Here is a 23,762-nt window from a genome sequence, read left to right as displayed (position 1 = left end):
CAAAGTGTTTGTGAAAACAAGCAACTTTGCAATTTGGCCTTTGTTAAAAATCCTTAATTCAGTTCAAAAGGCCCCCATGCACATTAGATATGTTTATTCTGCCAACAGCGTTCTCTTCTCTCTCCCCCATACACGGAAATGCTTAGCTTGGACAAGCATTTCTGTGTAGTCTAAGAGAGAGCCGCTGCCGGGGAAGAACCAAAGGTCAGGCCATTGGAAATCCAAGAAACATCATATGTCGGGGAAGTGTCAAGAGGCTCCACTCATATTAGACTATCAGTCCATCCTGCCGATACACCTTGAACTGATTTCTGCTAATTTTGGCAATAGTACTATCAGGTAGAGAGGGTACTCTAAGGGATGTCCCATAGACCTGGTGATGAATCCAGTACAGATTTTTTTTCATGCTGTCATGAGAATTATTAAGCTCCAATAAACTTTAAATGTTTACTTAATGTGAAAACATTCTCCTCTTTTTCAGATGGCGCAGATTCTACATATTATTGGTGTTAATATCCCAGATAACATATTTCAGGAACTCTGGAAATTGGCTGCAAAGATACATCCAAAAGGAGAAGTTTCAGTTGAGACAATGAGAAGTGTCTTAGATGAATTGCAATCAAACACCAAATTATACTCAATTGCGTGAAGCAAAATGTTATTAAACATGTCATTACCTCAAAATACCTGGATGAGCAAAATCAGAACTTACATTTTGTACTGTTAGAGTATTCTACATGAATCTTATGAAAAATAAGTGATATGTATGGGTAAATGTTTGTTATATTATTCTATTGAAACATGCATTCTTTCATTATATGATTAATGTATTTTGAAACCTCTTATTGGAAATATTCATTTTGGACGTTCAAGAAATGACATAGTGAAATCATACAGGTGATATCTCCAAGGGTGTAAACCTAACTAGAAGCCATATATATGAAGGTTATTATTAACGTGTGAATGATGACATATCGGCTGACAGTTGATTGGCCATTGGTCATGAGTAGTGTTGAGCGAGCACTAAAATGCTCGGGTACTCGAAGCTCGGGCCGAGCTCACCGTGATACTCAGGTGCTCGACCCGAGCAACAAGCCCAATGTTAGTCTATGGGACACCCGATCATTTTTGCGGCGGCACCCCTGGCAGTCTGTAGAAAGCCCAAAAAGTGCCCAAAACGATAGTGACAGTGCTCAAAAGACATGGGGGCAGCATGGGGATTGCCCCTGGAAGCTTTTCTGACCCCCAGGTCACTGCTGTCAACAACGTGGTAAGAGGTATTAAGCCACTTTTACGGGCTCACAATAAAACGTTCAAAAACGAAACTGAAATGGTTTTCCTGTGAAATATGTTAAGGAACTTTCTTTCCAGGGTAAAGACTTGTGTATAAGGTAAAATAAATAACCAAAAACAAAAATACTCCTCCACACCTTGGGCTATGTTCACAAGTAGGATTTTTCATGCGTTTTTGCACTTTTGTATTGCTTTCAACCGTGACAAATGCATTCACTGGGCAATGTCATTTTAACATTTTACAACCTTATCTGGCCATGTGCTGTGTGACACATACATACAGTACTGAAAAGACATGGGAACAGCATGGGGAAGACCCCTGGAAGCATCTCTGACTACCAGGTCACTGCCTAAAAGTGTGCCCATTAGAAGTGATCCTTGCCGCATCAGAAGATGCAGACTTGCAACTATCCCCGTGCAAGTCCTTGTCCCAGGGCAGTGTTCAATTGTACCTCCCCCATTCCTTGCAATGCAAGCGCAAATATGCAGCCAACCACCCACCCACCCGCAGGCTGCAATACCATACTGCTAGCTTTCACTTGAAATGGGGCCTTTTAGTTTGGAGGAGGCCGAAGCTGGCCACTACCTCATGGCTGCTTCGGCAGCGAGGTATCCATACTCAGTCCCCAGCCGCCCGGCGGCCGGGTGTCCACGCTCGGTCCCCAGCCGCCCCTATTTCTCCTTTCACCTTCCCCCACACTTTTCTTAGCCTGGCCTGCTTTAGGGCAGCATTGGACGAGCCCACCAGAGAACCCTACTCCTCCGGTGGGCCCTGGCTTCTCCATCAGGGGAGTTGAGAGTGCCTAGGTGAGGAGCATGATGATGATGATAGAAGTTAGCATCTGCTTTGTTTTTTGGGAATGCAAGCGCATGTATGTAGTAGCGGCTAGGCCTGAGGTGGTCAGCGTTTTGGCACATATCCTACCTCCTCCGAGGATTGCTAGATGTTTTCCTGCTACTCTCCCAGTTCTATGACTCCCGTTAAAACAAAGCTTCAGGTGATTAATGATGGATGAGGTGGTGGCAAAGGAGAAAGAGCAGGAGGAACAGGGACCATTCACATCAATATCAGGCCAGTCAACCACACATGTCTTGTAGGATATGTTTCTGTACCAAAAGGAGCGGTTCGGCTACACAGTTATAGGGCATACAGTGAGTGCAATGCCTACCAAAAATTTCGAGGCACTCCAATGCCCCTTGGAAGTGACATGGAGGTCAGAGGGCCTTAACTAAACCATTTTTTCCATTTATAGCAACTGGGTCTCCTGTGCACTGTTGGCCTAAGCAGTGAATGGAAGGCTTTCCAAAAATTATGAGGAACTGCAATGCCCCTTGAAACAGACGTGGATTACAGCGTACTAAAAACCTTCTACCCATTATTGGGGAGTGGGTCTCCCTTAGTGTTCGCCTATGCATTGAAAAGCAAAAGCTGACTAAAATTAGGAGGAAATGCAATGCCCGTTGGAAGAGTCGTGGAGGTTAGAGTTAATTAAAAACAACATTTCAATGCTCCTTGGAAGAGCTGTGGAGTTCAGAGTGGTTTAACAAGACGCTTTTAATGCCCCTCGGAAGTGACGTGGAGGTCCCAGTAGCTTAACAAGACGGTTTTAATGCCCCTCGGAAGAGAAGTGGAGGTTGCAGTAGCTTAACAAGACTGTTTTAATGTCCCTTGGAAAAGTGGTGGAGGTCACAGTAGCTTAACAAGACGGTTTTAATGCCCCTTGGAAGAGACGTGGAGGTCCCAGTAGCTTAACAAGACGGTTTTAACACCCCTTACAAGAGCCATACAGTACAGCATCTTAAAATTATTATTCCCATTATTGGGGAGTTGGTCTCCCACAGTCTTTGCTTATGCCTTCCAAGCAAAAGCTGACAAAAATAAGGACGGAGGAACTTTCAATAATGGCAACACGGACCACGGTCACCCTGGTGGTATAGTGGTGGTGGAGGCTGAGGATAAGGAGAAGAACATTAAACAGCCAAAATGAGGAAGCGTATACCCATGTGTGGGTGTGAAGCGGTGCATGTGAATACACCTCTCGAAAAAACACAGTGGATTTGACTTTATGTTACTCTGCTGTCATTTGGTGGTGATGAGAAGTCTGGCCCAATCCAGCCCTTGTTTATTTTGATAAGGGTCAGCTTGTCAGCATTGTCAGTTGACAGGCGAGTGCGCTTATCAGTTATAATTTCCCCAGCGGCGCTAAAAACACGCTCCGATAACACGCTAGCGGCAGGGCAGGCCAGGACCTCCAAGGCGTACAGAGCGAATACATTCCAAGTGTCCAGCTTGGATACCCAATAATTTAAAGGCACAGAGGAATCATGGAGGACACTGGTACGGTCGGCAAGGTACTCCCTCACCATCTTTTGAAACTTTCCACTCCTTGGGAGAGTACCCTGCGCCTCAGGGTCTGTCCGAAGGGAGGGTCTGAGAAAACTGTCCCAGAACGTTGACAGTGTTCCCCTGCCTCTGCTGGATTGGAGTTGCGTCTCTCTCGCATGTACGCCTTGGTTGGGCAATGAACTGTGACCTCTGCCGCTAGCGTGTTCAGATGGGAATTTTTTTAACAGTTCTGCAGCAAGGGCCTTCTGGTACTGCCCCATTTTTGTAGACCTCTCCACCTCAGGAATAAGTGAGTGAAAGTTCTCCTTGTAGCGGGGGTCTAAAAGTGTCACCAACCAGTAATGACTGTCACCCAACATTTTGACAACGCGAGGGTCACGGTTAAGGCAGCTTAACATAAAGTCAGCCATGCGTGCCAGACTGGTAACGGGCAAGACTTCCGTGTCCTCACCAAGATGACGACTGACCATGCTCTCCTCGTCCTCCTCCTCCTCCTCCCCCCTGTCCTCAGGCCACCCATGCTGAACCGACGGTATGACAGTTGTACAGGTACTACCGTCTACAGCGCATGATACAAGCTCCTGTTCCTCCTCCTCCTCCTCTCCCTCATTGTCCCCCAATGCATGTTGGGATGAGATGAGGCTGGGCTGTGTGTAATCGACCGCTACAGCTTCTTGATCCATCTCATCATACTCTGGCTGCAATGCCTCCTCTTTAATTCTCTGCAGAGAGCGTTGCAAAAGACAGACAAGTGGAATGCTGACGCTAATGATGGCGTCATCGCCACTCACCATCTTGGTGGACTCCTCAAAGTTTGTCAAGATGGTATATATGTCAGACATCCAGGTCCACTCCTGAGGTCTTATGTGTTGAGTCTGACCTGAATATTGACGGCCTTGTTGCAGCTGGTACTCCACAACTGCTCTCTTCTGCTCACAAATCCTTTGCAACATGTGGAGGGTAGAGTTCCAATGTGTGGGGACATCACACACCAGTCGGTGTGACGGAAGCTGCAAACATTGCTGCAACACAACAAGGGCGGCAGAAGCAGTAGCCGACTTGCGAAAATGAGCTGACAGGCGGCGTACTTTGACGAGCAGATCTGGCAACTCGGGGTACGATTTAAGAAACCGCTGAACCACGAGGTTAAGCACATGAGCCAGGCATGGTACATGTGTGATCTCGCCTCGCCTCAGAGCCGCCACTAGGTTACGGCCATTGTCACACACGACCATGCCTGGATGTAGGTTCAGCGGTGTCAGCCACAGATCTGCCTGCTCTTTCACAGCTGTCCACAACTCACAAGCAGTGTGAGGTTTCTCACCTAAGCTTATGAGTTTCAGCACAGCCTGTTGCCGCTTGGCGGAGGCAGTACTGCAGTGCTTCCAGCTTGTAACTGATATGGTGATATCTGAGATGGAGGCTGAACATGAGGAGGAGGAGAATGATGCGCAGGAGCTGTACACTGTGGGGGCAACTCTGACTGACATAGGGCCCGCAATCCTCGGTGTGGGGAGGATGTGTTCCGTCCCAAGGTCCGACTGGGTCCCGGCTTCCACTATGTTTACCCAGTGTGCCATCAGGGAGATGTACCGTCCCTGGCCACAAGCACTTGTCCACGTGTCCGTTGTCAGGTGGACTCTCCCAGTAACTGCGCTGTTAAGGGCACGGCAGATGTTTTGGGACACGTGCTTGTGCAGTGCGGGGATGGCACACCGGGCAAAATAGTGTCGGCTGGGGACCGAGTACCGGGGGACGGCCACCGCCATAAGGTTGCAGAAGGATTCCGTCTCCACTAGCCTAAAAGGCAGCATTTCCAATGCAAGCAGTCGCTAAATGTGCGAATTTAGGACTGTGGCCTGTGGGGCGTTGGCTGCGAATTTCCGCTTTCGTTCAAAGGTCTGGGATATGGACAATTGAACGCTGCGGTGGGACGTGGACGTGGACGTTGATGCTGTTTCTTGAGAAACTGCCATAACAAGTAGTGTTGAGCCACCCCCGTAGTGTTCGAGTTCAATTTGGTTCGTCGAACACCCGAATGTTCGCCGAACTGTTCATCGAACTGTTCGACGAACACCTTCGAACACCGTTAAAACCAATGGCAGGCAAACAAAAACACATAGAAACACATAGAAAACACCTTCAAAAGGTGTCCAAAAGCTGACAAACTGCTCAGAAGACACAACTAACACATGGAAAAGTGACAAGTACATATAGTCATGCGGAAAGAAAAGAGGTGGAGGAGTAAAAGGAGGGGGAGACACAGATATAGGCATGTCATGCCTTTCTAAAACCAAAAAAGTGCAAAGCCGACACGACCAGTCTTTTCCTGCCCGTGCGACCTCCGTGTCGCCGTGTTTGTGCCAGAGCCACGTTGGACCCTGACGGCCAGCCCCCCTCTCCCAATACTGGTGCCTGTCTGCTGGTGGGTCGAGCGAGCCCCCCTGCGGTGGAGGCAGGTCTAATCTTTTTAATTTAAATTGTCTCTCTAATTTGAATGAGTACACTTTAAATCCTTTTACAAGGATCTATTGAAGGGAAAGTCTCATGCCAGCAGCCACGGTAATTCCAGCTCCAGTAGCGTCCACTAAAGCTGCTGCAGGTAAAAAGCTTTTATAAGGATCAAGCTTGGCGGTCCACCGCAAGGTGTCCTACCGCCAGTCCCAGCCCCTATGCCTTGGGGTGCCTCCCCTATGCTCTTCACTGAGTGTCCCGGGGGCCCGAACCATTTCCTTTGAAAAAATTAAGTGTCCAAACTACAGGTGGTGTAGCTTGCTTAACAGCTGGGATAATCCGCTAACTAGAAGACACTGCTACTAGGCACAAAGTATTTCCTGGGCTAGATGCAGTTAAAAATTTGTAATTAGATACTCTCGTTGGATGCTGAGAAAGCATTCCATAGAGTCTCCTGGCACGCCATATATTATTCTCTTTAAAAGCTTTGGGTAGGGGTCTAGGGGACCCTTTTATAGCCAAAATCACAGCCCTGTATTGCAATACGTCACCTAGGCTGAAGATAAATGGAACATTTTCATCACCTTTCATATTCACCAATGGTACAAGGCAGGGATGTCCTCTGTCCCCTCTCTTATACATCCTAGTAACGGAGCACCTGCTCTCATCAATTCGCCATAACCCCAATATTAGGTGGATTGAGGTGGGAGGCACCGAGTACAAGTGCTCTGCATTTGCTGATGATGTCCTAGTATATATCACTCAATCACATATATCCATCCCTGCTGATATGGCTGAAATAGATCACTTTGTTACATGGTCAAATTTTCAAATCAATGCAGCAAAGTCTGAGGCCCTCGATGTCTCCCTCCCCAAATCCATACAGGATTCCATCCAGTCGAACTTTTTGCCTGGCCCTCACAGGGTATCAAATACTTAGGAATTCGTATTCATAGAGACCTCTCCCGTCTATGTTATCTTAATTTTGGGCCCTTTATTGAACAACTCCATACAGACCACGTTTGGCAAGTTAGAACTGTAAGATTCACTACGTGAACCACTGGTGTTTTGTGGAAAAGCACATGTACACTGTGTTCCAAATTATTATGCAAAAAGTGTTTAGGAGTGATAAAGGAAGAATTTGTTTGTTTGTCAGTTAAACTCATTGATGGTGATGTGTGTCAGGGCTCTTTATATCACTGTAAGCAATTGCAGACACCTGTGCTAATTAGTTTGGCAGGTGTGTCCAATGAAAGGCAAGACTACTTAAGAAGGCTGTCCCACATTATTAAGCAGCCTACATTTTCTGCCAAAATGGGAAAGAAAAAGGATGTGTCGGCTGCTGAGAAGCAACAAATTGTGGAGTGTTTAGGTCAAGGCATGACTACAATCAACATTGCCAAGACACTTCATCCTGATGATCGCACAATCAAGAAGTATGTAGCTGATTCACAGTACACACGTGTGCGTGCTGATAAGGGAAAATTGAGGACTCTTTCCTACAGGCAATTACGTCAGGTTAAAGGAGCAGCGGCAAAAAAGCCTTGTCATAGCAGCAGACAAATTTTTGAAGCTGCTGGTGCCTCCAACGTCCCCCGAACAACAAGATGCAGAGTCCTTCAGAGGTTTGCAGCTGTGCATAAGCCATCCTGTCGACCTCCTCTAACCACTGCACACAAGCAGAAACGGCTCCAGTGGGCCAAACAATACATGAAGACTGACTTCAAAACTGTTTTGTTCACCGATGAGTGCCGTGCAACGCTCGATTGATGGAGTGGAGGATGGCTGGTTGATGGACACCCCATGCAAACACCGCTATGGCGCCAACAAGGAGGAGGTGGAGTAATGTTTTGGGCTGGAATCATGGGGAGAGAGATTGTCGGCCCCTTTAGGATCCCTGAAGGGGTAAAGATGAACTCCATAATGTATGTGGAGTTTCTCAAGCAGCACTTCCTGCCATGGTTCAAGAAGAAGAACCGTGTATTCCGCAGCAAGATCATTTTCATGCATGATAATGCACCGTCTCATGCTGCACATAACACATCTGCATCTCTGGCTGATATAGGCATAAAAGGGGACAAACTTATGGTGTGACCCCCATGCTCCCCTGACCTCAACCCCATTGAGAACCTCTGGAGCATCATCAAAAGGAGTGTCTATGATGGCGGGAGGCAGTTCACATCTAAGCAACAGCTCTGGGAGGGTATTCTGCCCTCATGCAAAACAATTGAAGCAGAAACCATCCAAAACCTGACAAATTCAATGGACGAGAGAGTTCAGAAGCTCCTTTCGAACAAGGGGTCCTATGTGCAAATGTAACATCACCTAGAATAAAGTTTTGAGTTGAAAACTGTTTGATTTCAGTTTCTAATAACCTGCTAATTCTTATAATTTCAAAAATGACCATTTTTTTGTTCTTTATTAAAATGAAAAGGTTGATCGAAAAGTGTGGGGGATCTAAGAGTGTGGCAACCCAGTAGTCAGGATTATTTCGAATTCTGACAATCTGAGGGTCATGTTGCAGGTAGTGCAGCAAGAAGGCACTCATGTGTCTTGCGCATCTAGGAGCCCCAAAATTATTTTCCAGGCTAGATGCAGCTAAAAATTATTATTAATTTGAAAGCTGGTGGAGCTTAATATAGATGGCCTAATAGAATCAGTACTGCAAACTGCTACAAAGCCCAAATTATTTTCCAGCCTAGATACAGATAAACATGATTAGTAATTTGAAAGCTTAAAACGGTTGGTGAGGTGATTTTAACAAATCATCAAGCTTTTACTCTCCCCAGGATAACACAGGGGTAGAAAAGTCGTTTTGGATCCATGATTTGTTCATCTTTATGAACGTGAGTCTGTCTACATTATCAGTGGAGAGCCGCGTGCGCTTATCTGTCAGCACACCACCAGCAGCGCTGAACACACGTTCAGACAGAACGCTGGCTGCGGGGCATGACAAGATCTCCAAGGTTTAAGTGGCGAGCTCTGACCATTTATCCAGATTGGAAGCCCAAAAAGAGCAAGGGTCCAGTGACACAGTCATGGCTTCAATGTTTACTTGGAGATACTCCTGTACCATCGTCTCTAGGCGTTGACTATGTGTCAGACTTCTTGTCTCCTGTGGCCTTGCAAAGGATGGGCTAAAAAAGTGGTGAAATGATTCCGCTAAATTGATGTTACCAGCAGATACTGTGTTTCTGTTACGTTTTGAGTGCTGAACACTCGACGGTCCCACGGTTGGTAAGTTGGAACTGTGAGATTCACTACGTGCACCACTAGTGTTTTGAGGAAAAGCACATGTAAGATTCTGCAACAGTCTCTGCTGATACTCCTGCATGCGTGCATCTCTTTCTATGGCAGGAATAATTTCTGAAAATTTACTTTTGTACCGGGGATCTAACAGTGTGGCAACCCAGTAGTCAGGATTATTTCTAATTCTCACAATTCGAGGGTCATGTTGCAGGTAGTGCAGCAAGAATGCACTCATGTGTCTTGCGCATCCAGGAGCACCAAGTCCCTGTTGTGTTGGTGGCGAGGTAACAATCATGCTTCCTTCCTCTGCCCTCTCCCCCGAACCTCGCACAACAGAAATGTGATCAAGGTCTCCCTCATCTGATGAGTCTTCCATCAGTTCGTCCTCCACTTCTTCCTGGGCTCCTGCACCTTCCTCACTAGTTTGGCTGCTACCATGAGCCCTGGTAAAACCATCTCCCCCACCCTCACATGCCTGCTGCCTTGGTGCTGCCGACCATCTGGACCTTGCAGATGTTAGCCCTTCCGCATACAACTCCTCCTCCTCTACTTCCTCCACCTCCTCTTGTGCCACCACCTGACTCCGAATTCTGTTTAACATGTGCTCCAGCATGTAAATCACCGGAATAGTCAAGCTGATAATGGCATCGTCAGCACTAAACATCTTCGTCGCCATTTCAAAACTGTGCAGAAGAGTGCATAGGTCCCTGATCTGAGACCACTCCTCCAGCGTGATTTGCCCCACCTCTGGATCTCGTTGGCCCAGGCTATACGTCAGAACGTATTGCACCAGGGCTTGTCAGTGCTGCCACAGTCGCTGCAACATGTGCAGAGTTGAATTCCACCAGGTAGGCACATCGCATTTTAGCCGGTGAAGTGGCAGGCCCAACGACTTCTGTAGAGATGTAAGTCGCTGAGCTGCGGGATGCGAACAGCGGAAGTGAGCACACAGCGACCGTGCCCTCTGCAGAAGGCCATCTAGTCCGGTATAGTGGGCTAAAAATTGCTGGACAACCAGGTTGAACACGTGAGCAATACAAGGCACGTGTGTGATATTGCCCCGGCGAAGGGCCGCACCCAGGTTTGCAGCATTGTCGCACACGGCCTTCCCTGGTTTCAGGTCCAGTGGAGACAACCATTCATGAAACTGGTTCTCCAGAACAGACCACAACTCCTCAGCTGTGTGACTCACATTTCCCAGACATTTCAAAGTAAAAACCGCCTGATGACGTTGAGCCCTACTGCCAGCATAGTAAAGAGGTGTGCAGGATCCCTTCTGCGCAGTTAGAAAGCTTGTGGCTTGACCAGACAGGCTTTGGGTGCAGGTGGAGGACCGAGAGGAGGTTGAGGAGGCAGAAGCAGTGGAGGAACTTTGAGATAAAGAGGATTGACGCACAACTCGTGGGGACGGCAAGACTTGGACAGCAGCCCCTTGTCCTGCTGTCAACATAGTTACCCAGTGCCCAGTCAGCGACATGTAACGCCCCTGTCCATGCCTACTCGTCCAAGTGTCTGTGGTGAAATGCACCCTGTCACACACAGAGTTTCTCAAAGAAGCGGTGATGTTGTGTGCGACATGCTGGTGGAGCGCAGGCACACCTTACTTTGAGAAGTAGTGCCGACTGGGCATCTGGTACTGGGGCACTGCGACAGACATAAGGTCTCGAAAATCCTCTGTGTCCACCAGGCGGAAAGGCAGCATTGCTGTAGCCAAGAGCTTGCAGATGGTGAAATTCAACCTCTTAGCTTTCTCATGGCTAGGAGGAAACGGTCTTTTACTTGTCCACATCTGAGGGACCGAGGGCTGGCTGTTGTGCTTAGACGGGGCAAACTGCCGGTCTGTGGGGAAGATGCAGGCGGACATGTTAGGTTGCCTTGATCCAAAAGCGTCCCAAAACAGGTGTGACTGCTGTCCCCCCAGTCACAGAGGATGAAGAGGCCGCGGATGCACAAGATGTGGCAGACGGTGGTTGGCCCGGCCGGCTAGGCCGCATTGTAGCACAGTGAGCTTCCCACTGCAACTTATGCTTCATATCCATGTGCCGGTTCATGAAGTACTCAAACTATGTATTTTTTGGCCTCTACTTAGCTTTTGCTGACAAATGTTACAGATAACACGATTTGGGTCATCTTTATCGGTCTGAAAAAATGCCCAGGCTATGCAAGGCTTAGCACCCATGCGACCTGAACAGCCACCACGACTTGTGGTCAGAGGCAGAGTTGTGTTTGAGGATGCAGTTGTTGACGTGCTTCCAGTACTACGTCTCTGTCCAGGAAGGCGCAACCTGACCTCATCGTCACTAGCATCTTCTTCCACCTCCTCTGCTGACCTCATCTCTTGGCTGACTGTGGGTTGACAGTAAGTGGGATCTCCAACATCGTCATCATCACCCTGTGTGTTATCACACCCGTCGTCCTCAGAGCCAACCTGTTCCTGCCCTGACAAAAAACTAAAGTTGTCGCTCCAATCAGGTATTTGAGTCTCATCATCGTCTTCCTCTTTGTCTCCACCAACAGGAGTTAAAGTTTGGGAACGAGGGTCTACATTATTGTCAGAACCTTCTGCGTCTGGTCCTGGATCCGACTCATAAAGATTCTGGGCATCAGTGCAGATCATTTCCTCGTCTGGATTCACAGAAGATCTGGAGCCGACCTCTGATTCCCAGGCTATAGTATGAGTAAACAGCTCTGCAGACTCAACCATCTGTTCTACCCCATACTCAGACGGGCAGCTGGAGACTTGGGAGCTGTGTGGAAGCAAGTGCGATTGGGCTGACACCTCTGAGGACTGGAGTATTTGTGATGTTGAAGTTGAGGTGGAGGAGAGCCCACTTAAAGGAGCACTTGAGATCCGTTGAAGCACCTGCTGTTTTTTTGCCTCATCTGGAATTTGTAGCGATTGGCATGGCCGTAAGAAAGGGATCTTATCACATTGTCCGCTAAAAGAAGTAGAGATCTTAGTTTGGCTGGAAGACGGTCTTTCTTCTGCAGATGTTACTGTTGCTTTAACACCTACTCCACAGACACAACCTTTTTTTCCCTTCCCAACACGCCTATTCCCCTTTCCACCAGCAGCAGGCCCTTTTTCACTCATTTTGGTGGTTAACTAATTGACAACTCTGGAGTTGTTTGCACAAAAAACAATGGATGGGAACCGAGCAGAGCTGAGTGGCCAACCTGTGGTATTAGCCCAAAAGTATTGGCTGGGTTAGATGCAGAAAAAAATTAGATTGAATTTGCAACCTGGTGGAGGTTAGTATAGATGGACTAATAGAACAAGTCCCACACACTGCTACAAGCTGAAATATTTTTTTCAGAGCTATATGCAGATAAAAAATATTTTTAATTTGCAACGTGGTGGAGGTTAGTATAGATGGACTAATAGACCAAGTCCCACACACTGCTAGAAGCCTAAATATTTTTTCAGAGCTAGATGCAGATAAAAAATATTTTTAATTTGCAACCTGGTGGAGGTTAGTATAGATGGACTAATAGACCAAGTCCCACACACTGCTACAAGCCTAAATATTTTTTCAGAGCTAGATGCAGAAAAATATTATATTGAATTTGAAACCTGGTGGAGGTTAGTATAGATGGACTAATAGAACAAGTCCCACACACTGCTACAAGCTGAAATATTTTTTCAGAGCTAGATGCAGATAAAAAATATTTTTAATTTGCAACCTGGTGGAGGTTAGTATAGATGGACTAATAGACCAAGTTCCACACACTACTAGAAGCCTAAATATTTTTTCAGAGCTAGATGCAGAAAAATATTATATTGAATTTGCAACCTGGTGGAGGTTAGTATAGATGGACTAATAGAACAAGTCCCACACACTTCTACAAGCCTAAATATTTTTTCAGAGCTAGATGCAGATAAAAATTATTTTTAATTTGCAACCTGGTGGAGGTTAGTATAGATGGACTAATAGACCAAGTCCCACACACTGCTACAAGCTGAAATATTTTTTCAGAGCTAGATGCATAAAAAAATTAGATTGAATTTGCAACCTGATGGAGGTCAGTATAGATGGACTAATAGAATGATGCTATGCCCAAAAGGTTTTACTTCACTAGGTGCAGTAAAAAAATTTGTATTCTATACACACGTGGTGTAGCTTGCAACACAGATAGGCTACTCCACTGATTACTGATTAACACACTCTGCAATAGGCCAAAAAGGATTTGCTTTGCTAGATTTAGCCAAATGCTGTGAAAAAAACTTGCACAGCACTGGCACAGACCTGCCTGGCAAAAAGTGACAGGAACTGATGTAACCTAGCTCTGAAAAGGACTGCAATTACAATTAGTCTTTACTCCCACAACCTATCTATTTAAGAGCACAGACCTGCCTGATAAAAGTCGTAGGAAATGAAGTAACCTAGTCCTTAAAAGGACTGCAATCACAACTATTCCCAACTCCCAAGCTATCTGTAGATTTGTGCGAAAATTGGCTTGAAATTAACAAAGTATAGCGCACACAGCAACAGCGGTGCCGTCTAACACGCAGCTGCAGCAGTGAGAAAATGGTGGCGACGGGGAAAATGGCTGGGTCTTATAGGGCAAGGACATGTGACATACACTGCCAATGACACATGCCCTTGCTTGTGTGAAAAAAAGCACTTCGCTCCGTGTGTGCGCTGCTGATAGGCTGACAGATTGCACCTCCCCACTGTAAATGCGGGAAAGAGAAAAAAAATGGAGATCTTCATTATTCCTGCAGAGATCCATCCCCTGCCCCTCCCCCCGCCCCCTGTACACTCAAACTGCGTATGAACATTAATTTCCAGCATTACTGAGAAAAAATCCAGTTATGATTTTGGTGCGCGAACAGTTATCGAACATAACCTCGAACAGCCAAATTTTTTTCAAATCGTTCGTGTTCGCCGAATGGCTCGAACACCGCCCAAAACAGCTCGAATTTGAGATTGGCAAACAGTTCGAGTCGAACACCGCTCATCTCTAAGAACAAGTGAACACTGAAAGGAGGAGGCATCTTTGCATGCAGTATGGACAGGGGATTGCCTTGCACACACAACAGGGGGTTCTATTGCACGCACAACAGCGGAAGAAGCAGTGGTGACACCTGCTGACACTGGTCGTGGACCCTGGGGTTCACCCCACAAAGTCGGGTGCTTTGCTGCCATGTGCCTGGTCATGCTGGTGGTGGTCAGGCTGGTAGTTTTGTCATTCCTGCTGATGCTGGCATGGCAGGTGGTACAAATGGCCTTTTTGGGGTTATCAGCAGAGTCTTTAAAAAAATTCCAGACTCTGGAAGACCTACAGGTTGTACTGGCAACGTCCCTCGTGTTGGTGTTACGGGGAACTGTTGCCTGCCTTCTGTGTGCGGCCATCACACTGCTTCTTCCTGCCTGTTGGGGTACTCTGCCTCCCTCACCCTGTGTGCTGCTGGCCTCGCTCTGCATGTCCTCCTGCCACGTTGGGACAGTTACTAGATCATCTACCACCTCCTCCTCTTCCACTTGCGCACCACGATCCTCCTCCTCACTTCCTGGCAATTGTGTCTCATCATCGTCCACCTCTTGTGACAAATTGCCAGCGTCGACTTCCTGTGGCCATGGCTGTTCAAATATTTGGGCATCGCTACATGGGATCTCCTCTTCCACCACTTCAAGCGGAGCAGGCGAGGGGCACAAATCTGGAAATGGAACAGCTCTTCAGAGTGTCCAAGTGTGGGATCACTTGCTGTCTGACGACACTCGACATAGTGGGAGTAAGGAGCATCAGGGTGAGGAGGAGTATGCGGTCGAGACTCACGGCTACTAAGATTTGACCGTGTGGAAGAGAGACCGGAGGTGGTGTTGCCCAGGTAACTGGAAGTATTATCTGCTATCCAATTAATAACCTGTTCACAGTGATCAGTTTGCAATACTGGTGTTGTTCTGTGCTTCCCTAGTAATTCGGTCAAGAAGTGGGAGCGAGAAGATGTGGCTGTTGGTTGTGGCACATTTTCACCTTGGCCACGGCCCCGTCCTCTGCATGCACCATCACCAGAACGTCAAGTTCCACATCCCTTGCCACGCGCCTTGCCCATTGTAAAGGAAGTAAAATAGCTTACACTCACACTATCAATGGAAAAAGGGTAATAAAAAGTAGATTAGAACCGTGGAAGAGGAAAACCACAGTTCTATTTCTCTCGCCTACACCCGACTCTTTTAAACAATCTGAACAATCAGGGAGAAACTATTACTGTTTTTCTTTACGGAAAAAATACCAAAAGCTGAATAATAGAGATTTTTTACCGTGGAATGGCAAAACCACAGTTATTGTTTACTGGGGTATACCAGACAATTTTAAATAGATATATTTGCGGCTGAACAGTCAAACTGTTTTTTTTTAGGTAAAAGAGCATGTTTTTAGGTAAAGAGCATGTTCATTGGCTCTGTAAAGAGCGCCAAACATGCAGGGCGGAGACCCAAGCTCCCGCCTGAGTAACCCGGAAATGCTCGGTGCTCGCCAAACATCCCGAGTAGCGTGATGCTCGGGTGAGTACCGAGCATTGTCGAGCATGTTCGCTCAACACTAGTCATGAGACTTCCCATTTATTTTTGTGCAATTTAAATCTGGTTGGTAAAGGGAATTTGTAAGCAGGTTTTTTCTATGTAATCTGACAGCAGCATGAGGTATGGACAGGGACCCTGATTCCAGCGATATATCATTTAGTTTACTGGGTGCAGTAGTTATGATAGAGTCACAGTTTTCCCTGCTACAGATCTAGCAGAGCTCAGATGTTGAGCTGTGTATAACCTGCCCAAAATGCTGCTTTCTATGTACATTGTATAGTGACAAAAAGCCGCTAATCAGTGGTGGGGCATGGTGTAACTACAAGGCAGGAGGCAAGTTCTCCTGTTGTGATAATCTCCTGCTGATAAAACACTGATTGTATTGAAACAGCAAACCACAACCCAGTGAATGACACGTCACTGTAATCAGGGTATATGCTCCTACATTATGGTGCTCTCAGATTAGACTGCAAAACCATATTGACAGATTCCCTTTTAAAACAACACTAAATCTCCAGCATTTATACTCATTTATAGACAGGAAACCCCATAGGGCCATGTCCATACTGTGCAGATTTCATCAGTATTTTGTCTTTATATTTTTAAGCCAAAAGCAGGAGAGCCACTGAAGCATAAAGAACTGGAAAGGTTTTAAATTCCCATTTTTCCCTAGCTTTGATTTTTTTGTCCTAGTTTTTATCTTATCGGCGCTATGCTAAAGTGGCTTAATGTTCTATGTACATTATACTACATAATGTATATCTGCTACATAATACAGAGCCCTGTGACCTCTGTATGCTGCTGTACAGGCTCACTTATTATAGGATGTTCCTTAAAACTGTGAGAAAGGCCACAGAAAGGAAATTATATAAAGTGAATTTCAACTGTATTTTGTAAAGTCACCTGAAAGTTTTTGTATATTGTTTTTGGGTATTGGATTGTGTATTGTATTATGGGATTTAGCTTGATTAAATGTAAAAATTGAAGTAAAAAAAAAAAAACGGGTGACACCACTTGGTCACCATACTTTTTTTTGACATTTTTTTCATGGCAATCATAATTTTATACCAACTTTCACCCAGTCTGGACCTTTCCATAGCAGTACATTGCAAATGGCTGTAGCTTCTCAATGTACCTTTTGATAAACATTTTAAAGCTGGTGTACAGTTACAAAACTCAAAAAGGAAGTCTCTATTTTTTTTCACAGCTGTTTATGAATAAAAGACTGGTGAAACACATTGACATCTGCTACTAGCCCACAACTCAGCTTTCACAATGGAACACACAGAGTTATTGTTTTTTACTTTAGAACCTATGTGTGAGCATTTTTTTTAATTTGATCATTAGGGCAGTACCCAAATACTCCTGGATAAGGGGGCCTATATCTTTTGGTCGTCTAGAAAGCTTCCCAAGGGAATACTCCATGTGCAGCTTTGGTACTTTTTTAGACCCCCTTCACACGTCCCCATAAAAAAATGTATGTGTGAGAAGGTCCGTTTTTGCTATCCGTGTGGTTTTCTCTTGGCCATCGATGTGTACTTGTGTACCATCCGTGTGACATCCATGTTCCGTCCGTGTGACATGTACCAGAATAGAATGCAGAATAGAAATAACTGATTTCCCAAGCACCATTACCCCAATTTCCAATGCACCAGGGCATCGGGAAGACGCAAGGCGAAGTGCCTAAATTGAAGCATCTCATGTAATACTCCACTTCTGGGGCGGCTGCGGGCTGGTATTTTTAGGCTGGGAAGCACCCAATAACCATGTAACTTCCCAGCCTGATAATGTGTCACCCAGGGGGGTATATTGGACTCGGTACCTGGGCCTTTTATCTTGTTTAGGATGTCACGGCAGTCAGCTCCCGGGCCCATACTCTGGGGTCTCTCTTGAAAAAGGGGGTTCTTTAGTGTAAAGTTTGTTTCGTGATGCCATCTGTGGCTTCCGGTAATGGTTACCGGAGCTGCCGCAGACCTCCGGGGTTGATGGGATGGCAGCTGGGATGTTTCCGCTCCCCACAGGCGGAGCGAGCCCCTGGGGCAGTGTAGATGGAAGAGGTGCAGGTGAGAGATGGCCAGGTCAGGGGGAATGACGGACACTCACACAGGGGATTCGCTTCAGTACCTTTACTGGTGTAACGGCAGGTATGGTCCAGGGTACTTGCTAGGAAGGGTGCACTTCAGGAATTCTCCCCAGTGAGCGGGTATAAGGCCTCCCGATCCATGTCTCCCTCTCTCTAAGCTTCTAGCCAGCCTGAAATTCGGCCTAGCTTCTATGTTGACCGCTTGGTAGTAGGACCTTTCTTTGGCAACCACTATCCCTGGACGCCGGGGCCTTCGTGGTTCCTAGTCCGGTTATTGCTGGTAGCTTCAGGATGACCAGGGGTCTGGAAGCCTCCTGGTAAGCCAGTAGTCCCTACTGGGTATTGAGGACCCTGTAGGCGCGGACCTGGTGTCCAGTTCGTGTCTTGGGGTGAGCCTATGATGCTCCTCTGCCCCCTCAACTCCTCTCTCCTCTCCTCTTTGCCTCCGGCGACACTCACGGCCCTCAATACAGCAGCAGACGTGCTGCGTCTTCACTGCTCTCAGTGGCAGCACATTCTCTGAACTCTCTCTCTGACTGAACTGCCTGGCTCCACCCTCCATATATATATATCCCTAACAGGGCTCCCTCTGGTGGTATGAGGTGGAAGGGTGGAGGTGTTTGTAGTGAGGGCCTCTTGTGGAGAAGTCCGTCCATGCACCCTTTTGGGTCCTGTGGTACCTGTGGTAGCAGGGTGCCACAATAATATCAGCTCTCAGCTGTCTACTTTTTCTTTGCTGGTTAACAAAAACGGTGGGTACCCAACGTCATTTCTTTCATTTATTTATTAGGTTAATACATGTACAGTAAGCTACAGATGCAAGGCACAAATTATATATGTGACTGATATCTATTTATCTATCTATCATTATCTTTGCACATCTTTAAGACATAAAAATCTGTAATTTCTATTCTGCATTCAATTCCGGTACGTGTCACGGCTGTTATCAGTGTGCTGTATGAGTTTACACAGACCCATATACTTTTATTGGTCCTTGCCATCTGTGCTGCTGGAAATAAATGGACCTATGTACGTGTGGGTCACACGGGCGTGTAACATGGACATGTGCGCAGCCCCATAGGTTATAACGGGTATGTGTGAATCTCTGATACGTGTAAAAACTGATGCTACATGTACAGGTGAAGGGGTCCTTATACAGTTTTTAAAGCCAAAACCAGAAGTCGATACAAAAAGGTAGCATTTGTCCTTTTAAAGGGATTGTCCAGAGTTGGTCCCATCTTATTTGTTCAGGAGCACACTGCTCCACACCCAGGAGACTTTCCGGTTTCTGCGGATGGATGCTCCTGCCTGATTAAGAATTTGAACCAGTGTCATCATTTTGCTGGTGACCGCAACTCTGCGCTCTCTGATTTTGCTATATGATGCAGCTTTGAATTAGCAGCATTGGAGGAGCACAATAGCTCTTAAGCTGGATAAGGACCTAACTGCTCATTCCAGTGATTCCAGCCAGCTTCAGTGCAGCCACCCATTAATACAGATGGAAATAACCAGGGGTGGGATTTAGCCGGTCCCACCAGTTCAGGGGAACCGCTTGTTAAAATTGCAGCCGGTTCCCTGAACCGTCAGGAAGCAGTGCTCCTATCCAATTCCGGGGGCTGCCCCACTAGTTTCAACTCATTGTGTGTCATGGGACACACATTCAGTTCACATATTACGGTGCAGGAAGCTTTTCCTGCACTGAAATAGTTAAAATAGCCGCCGACCCGGCAGCTGACGTTGGCGCGCATGTTGCCTGCATATGACGCCACTGCCATGCGCCAGCGCCTCCTCACAACCAATTAAGCAAAAAGAGGACGTTGCTGGACCATGGACAGGTAAGAAGAATCTTTTTTTTATTTTACTTCATTACAGAATCGATGGGCGTCATATGGGGCCCAGGATGCGAGACATATGGGGCCCAGGATGGGAGATTATATAGCACCCAGAATGGGAGATTATATGGGGCCCAGTATGAGAGATTATATGGAGCATAGGATGGGAGATCATATGATGCCCAGGATGGGAAATTATATGGGGCCCAGGATGAGAGATTATATGGGGCCCAGGATAGATGATTATATGGGGCCCAGGATGAGAGATTATATGGGGCCCAGGATGAGAGATTATATGGGGCCCAGGATGAGAGATTATATGAGGCCCAGGATGGGAGATTATATGGGGCCCAGGATGGGAGATTATATGGGGCCCAGGATGGGAGATTATGTGGGGCCCATGATGGGAGAATAAGTACAAACCCCTACAATTGGTGCTAGAAGCACGGGCACAGATCCCAAGCGGCAGTATGACTGCTACAAGAAGACATAAATGTCCTGGGTGAAGTCGGCCATAAGCCTGCAAGTGTCGCCGGACAAAATGGAGGACCTGCTGAAACATCTGTTGCAGGCACAGCAGGCGCAACAAGAGCAGCACCAGCAGCAGTACCTGTGGAGCCTGCAGAGCCAACAGAGCATGCAGCATCAGCAGGAAACAAATAAACTTCTGATGCAGCAGATCCAACAGCAGCAAAGACAAATTGAAATCTTGGCAGAGCAGATCCATGGCAGGACAACCGCCACATCCTCAGATCCAGGTGATGACGCACACGTCAGGAAGACGGTAAGAAGAGCATTACAAAAGATGACCCCGGGTGATGACGTTGAGGCGTTCCTGACGGTCTTTGAGAGGGTGACAGAGCGGGAGAAATTGCCTTCAGAGCAGTGGGCGGAGGTAGTGGCGCCATATTTGACAGGCGAGCCGCAGAAGGCGTATTATGACTTGGTCTTGCGGGTTGCGAAAGAGTACTTTAAGTTGAAAACTGAGATTTTGGCACGCTTGGGAGTGACTGACTGTCAGGGCGCAACGGGTGAACCACTGGGCCTATTGCAGTGACAAACCTCCCCGCTCCCAGATGTTCGACCTCCTACACCTGGTCCAAAAGTAGTTGCAACCTGCATCTTCCTCCCCAGCACAGATGGTGGACAGGTTTATACACTCCCGAAGTCGGTGAAGTCCTAGGTTGCCCAGGGAGATCCCCATAATGCCAATGACTTGGTGGGGTTGGTGGAAAGATACCAGGCGATTGAGAGTCTGTTGGGAAAACAAGGGGTCGTAGCCTCTCAATACTGGGGTTCCCAAAAGGCGGCAGACACCCAAAAGAAGGGAGCTAGAGCCACACCTGGGGGGCGTCCTAGAGTTCAGGAGAGGTCTGAATTGCTGCCCAAGGTCATACCCCATAAGATAGTGTGTTGGAGATGTTATACCCCTGGCCATATTGCCGCCCGGTGTCCCATAAACTCTGAGCCAATGGACTGCAACATGGGCCGGCATTGCTCCTATTTTGCCTACTCTGCCCCCAGCGCAGTTCCTCAACATGGCGATGGCCCTCAGGAATGCTCAGTGTCGGTAAACGGTGTGCAAGTCTCTGGACTATTGGACTCAGGAAGTTTGGTGACCCCGATAAGGGCCACACACCCTCATCGACTGGTTCCTTGGAAGGTGGTGGGTGTCTGGTGTGTTACGGATCCGGGTGGTGGAACCTCTGTGCTGCGGTGCAAGGAGGGGCCAGAGGGGCATGACTAAGTATCAACTCGATCCGACCAAGGTCGCACGGCGGCTCAGTCGACTCTGTGAATGAGCAGAGGGACCAGGTGCCACTCTGGGACTGACCTTGTATGAGAGCAGGTGACTCCCATGGGTCAGAGGGCAGGAACTGACCAGTACAGCGGATGAGCTTCGGCTGGCAGGCTGACGGGTGGTCCGGATAGATAAGAAGGCTGATTAGGCAGATAGTCAGGCGAGTGTTCCGGGTAGGCAAGCTGGCGGCACAACAGGTAGCTGGCTGGTGCTTCCAGGTAAGCGGGCAGGCAGGCACGACAGGTAACAGGCAGGTGCTGGCGGGCACGCCTGGCAGAAGGCAAGTGCTTCTAGGTAAGCAGGCGGGCAGAGCCCATAGACAGACTGGCGGACTGGACTGTAGACAGACTGTCGGGCTGGAGAGTAGTCAGGCTGGTTGACTGGACTGAAGATCAGACTGGCGGACAGGACTGACTTGCAGAGGACCTGGGGGCTGAAGCAAAGTAAGAATCACAAAGCAACAACCTTGCACGGGCACCTCCATATTTGAGGAGGTGCCTTTTACAGGGGAAGTCCTCCGGCCATTGGCCGGAGACTTTTTAGGACGGTGCACGCGGCCCCTTTAAGATGGAGGAAGCGAGTGCACGCGCGCCCTAAGCACAGAGCCGGGGAAGCTGCATGTACCAGCAGCAGCAGCAGGGAGGCCAGAAGACACCGGAGCAGGACCACGGCGGTAAAGGGGACGGCGTCTCTGCTGGGCAGGAGGCAGAGACACCGATGCTACACGGTGTATCCATGGGGACACTAAGAACTATCCTGTGGCCCAGGTGGATCTAAACAAGGACTGTGGCACCACATCTCATGAAGTGGCAGTTGTTAAGGACCTATTGCATCCCATAATAATTGGACGTGACTTTGCATTATTCTGGGAAATGTGGGGGAAAGCAGGGACACCTGGTTGCTCGGACGACAGCCAGATAGCCCCTAAGGAAACTTACCCGCAGAACATGGTAGATGAGTTTCCCATGTGTGTGTTTGTGTGCGATGAGGATGAGGCAACATCCCCTGAGGCCAATATCCCTGAGCTGGAGGTGTCTGAGGGAAACTTTGGAACTGCCCAACTCAGGGATTTAACTCTGAAAGGGGCCTTTGAAAATGTTACTGTGTTAAATGAGGTGCCTTAGGAACCGGGGACTGACACTCGCTTCCCTTATTTTGCTTTGAATGGGGATTTGCTGTACAGAGTAAGCAAGCCAAGGGGTGAGGTAATAGAACAGTTGCTGGTGCCAGGGCCTTATAGATGCAGGGTGTTAGACATGGCTCATTCTCATGTGTTGGGTGGTCACCTGGGTGCAGACAAGACTCAGGAACGGATCCTCCAGAGATTCTACTGGCCAGGTTGCTATAGAGAAATAAAGAGTTATTGTCGTTCCTGCCCCACATGTCAGATAAACTCCCCAGTGGCCCACTTCCGCCATCCCCTAGTGCCCCTACCTGTCATCGAGGTTCCATTTGAACGCATAGCAATGGATCTAGTGGTGCCTCTGGTCAAGTTCGCCCGAGGGCATCAGTATATCCTGGTGGTATTAGATTATGCTACACGGTATCCAGAGGCCGTACCACTACGAAACTCCTCCACCAGGTGTATAGCCTGGGAGTTAGTCCACATGTTTTCAAGAACGGGGTTGCCTAAGGAGATCCTAACAGACCAAGGAACTTCATTTATGTCCAAGGTCATGAGGGAATTGTGCAAGACATTGCAGATTGCACAACTGAGAACCTCCTTGTACCATCCCCAGACGGATGGACTGGTCGAGAGGTTTAACAAAACCTTGAAAGCAATGCTGAGGAAAGCAGTGGAAAAGGATGGTCGAGACTGGGACTGTCTGCTTCCCTACCTGTTGTTCGCCATCAGGGAAGTTCCCCAAGCTTCCACAGATTTCTCCCTGTTTGAACTACTCTGTGGACGACACCCTCGAGGACTCCTGGATGTGGCGAAAGAGTCCTGGGAAGCTGAGACCACTCCCTATAGGAGCGTGGTGGAGCACATTGCCCAGATGCAAGAGAAGATTGCCAACATGATGCCCATTGTGAGGGAGCACCTCCTCAAGGCACAAGAGGCACAGTCCAGGGTGTATAATAGGTCGACCAGGGTGAGATCATTCAACCCAGGAGATTGAGTGCTTGTGCTAGTGCCCACAGTGGAGAGCAAGTTCATGGCCAAGTGGCAGGGCCC

General features: G+C 47.7%; 1 protein-coding gene across 2 annotated transcripts in view; it reads left to right on the top strand.

Moving 5' to 3' along the window:
* The window catches only part of EFHB (EF-hand domain family member B), a 116,229-nt gene extending 115,000 nt beyond the window's left edge, over positions 1-1,229 (top strand). Inside the window, exon 13 of one of the 2 annotated variants that reach the window (XM_073676577.1) lies at positions 482-1,229. In XM_073676577.1, the coding sequence (XP_073532678.1) occupies positions 482-649 (168 nt within the window). In that variant the 3' untranslated portion in view covers positions 650-1,229. The remainder of the gene's footprint in view (positions 1-481) is intronic. The other variant, XM_073676576.1, reaches the window with a different exon arrangement.
* The last annotated feature ends 22,533 nt before the right edge of the window (positions 1,230-23,762 follow it).

This window comes from Phyllobates terribilis, unplaced genomic scaffold, assembly GCF_046119375.1.
Source record: "Phyllobates terribilis strain yellow unplaced genomic scaffold, ASM4611937v1 Scaffold_4__5_contigs__length_816908805, whole genome shotgun sequence".
Classification (NCBI taxonomy): domain Eukaryota; kingdom Metazoa; phylum Chordata; class Amphibia; order Anura; family Dendrobatidae; genus Phyllobates; species Phyllobates terribilis.
Note: the sequence above shows the minus strand (reverse complement) of the source record. Positions and strands in the feature narration are given on the sequence as shown.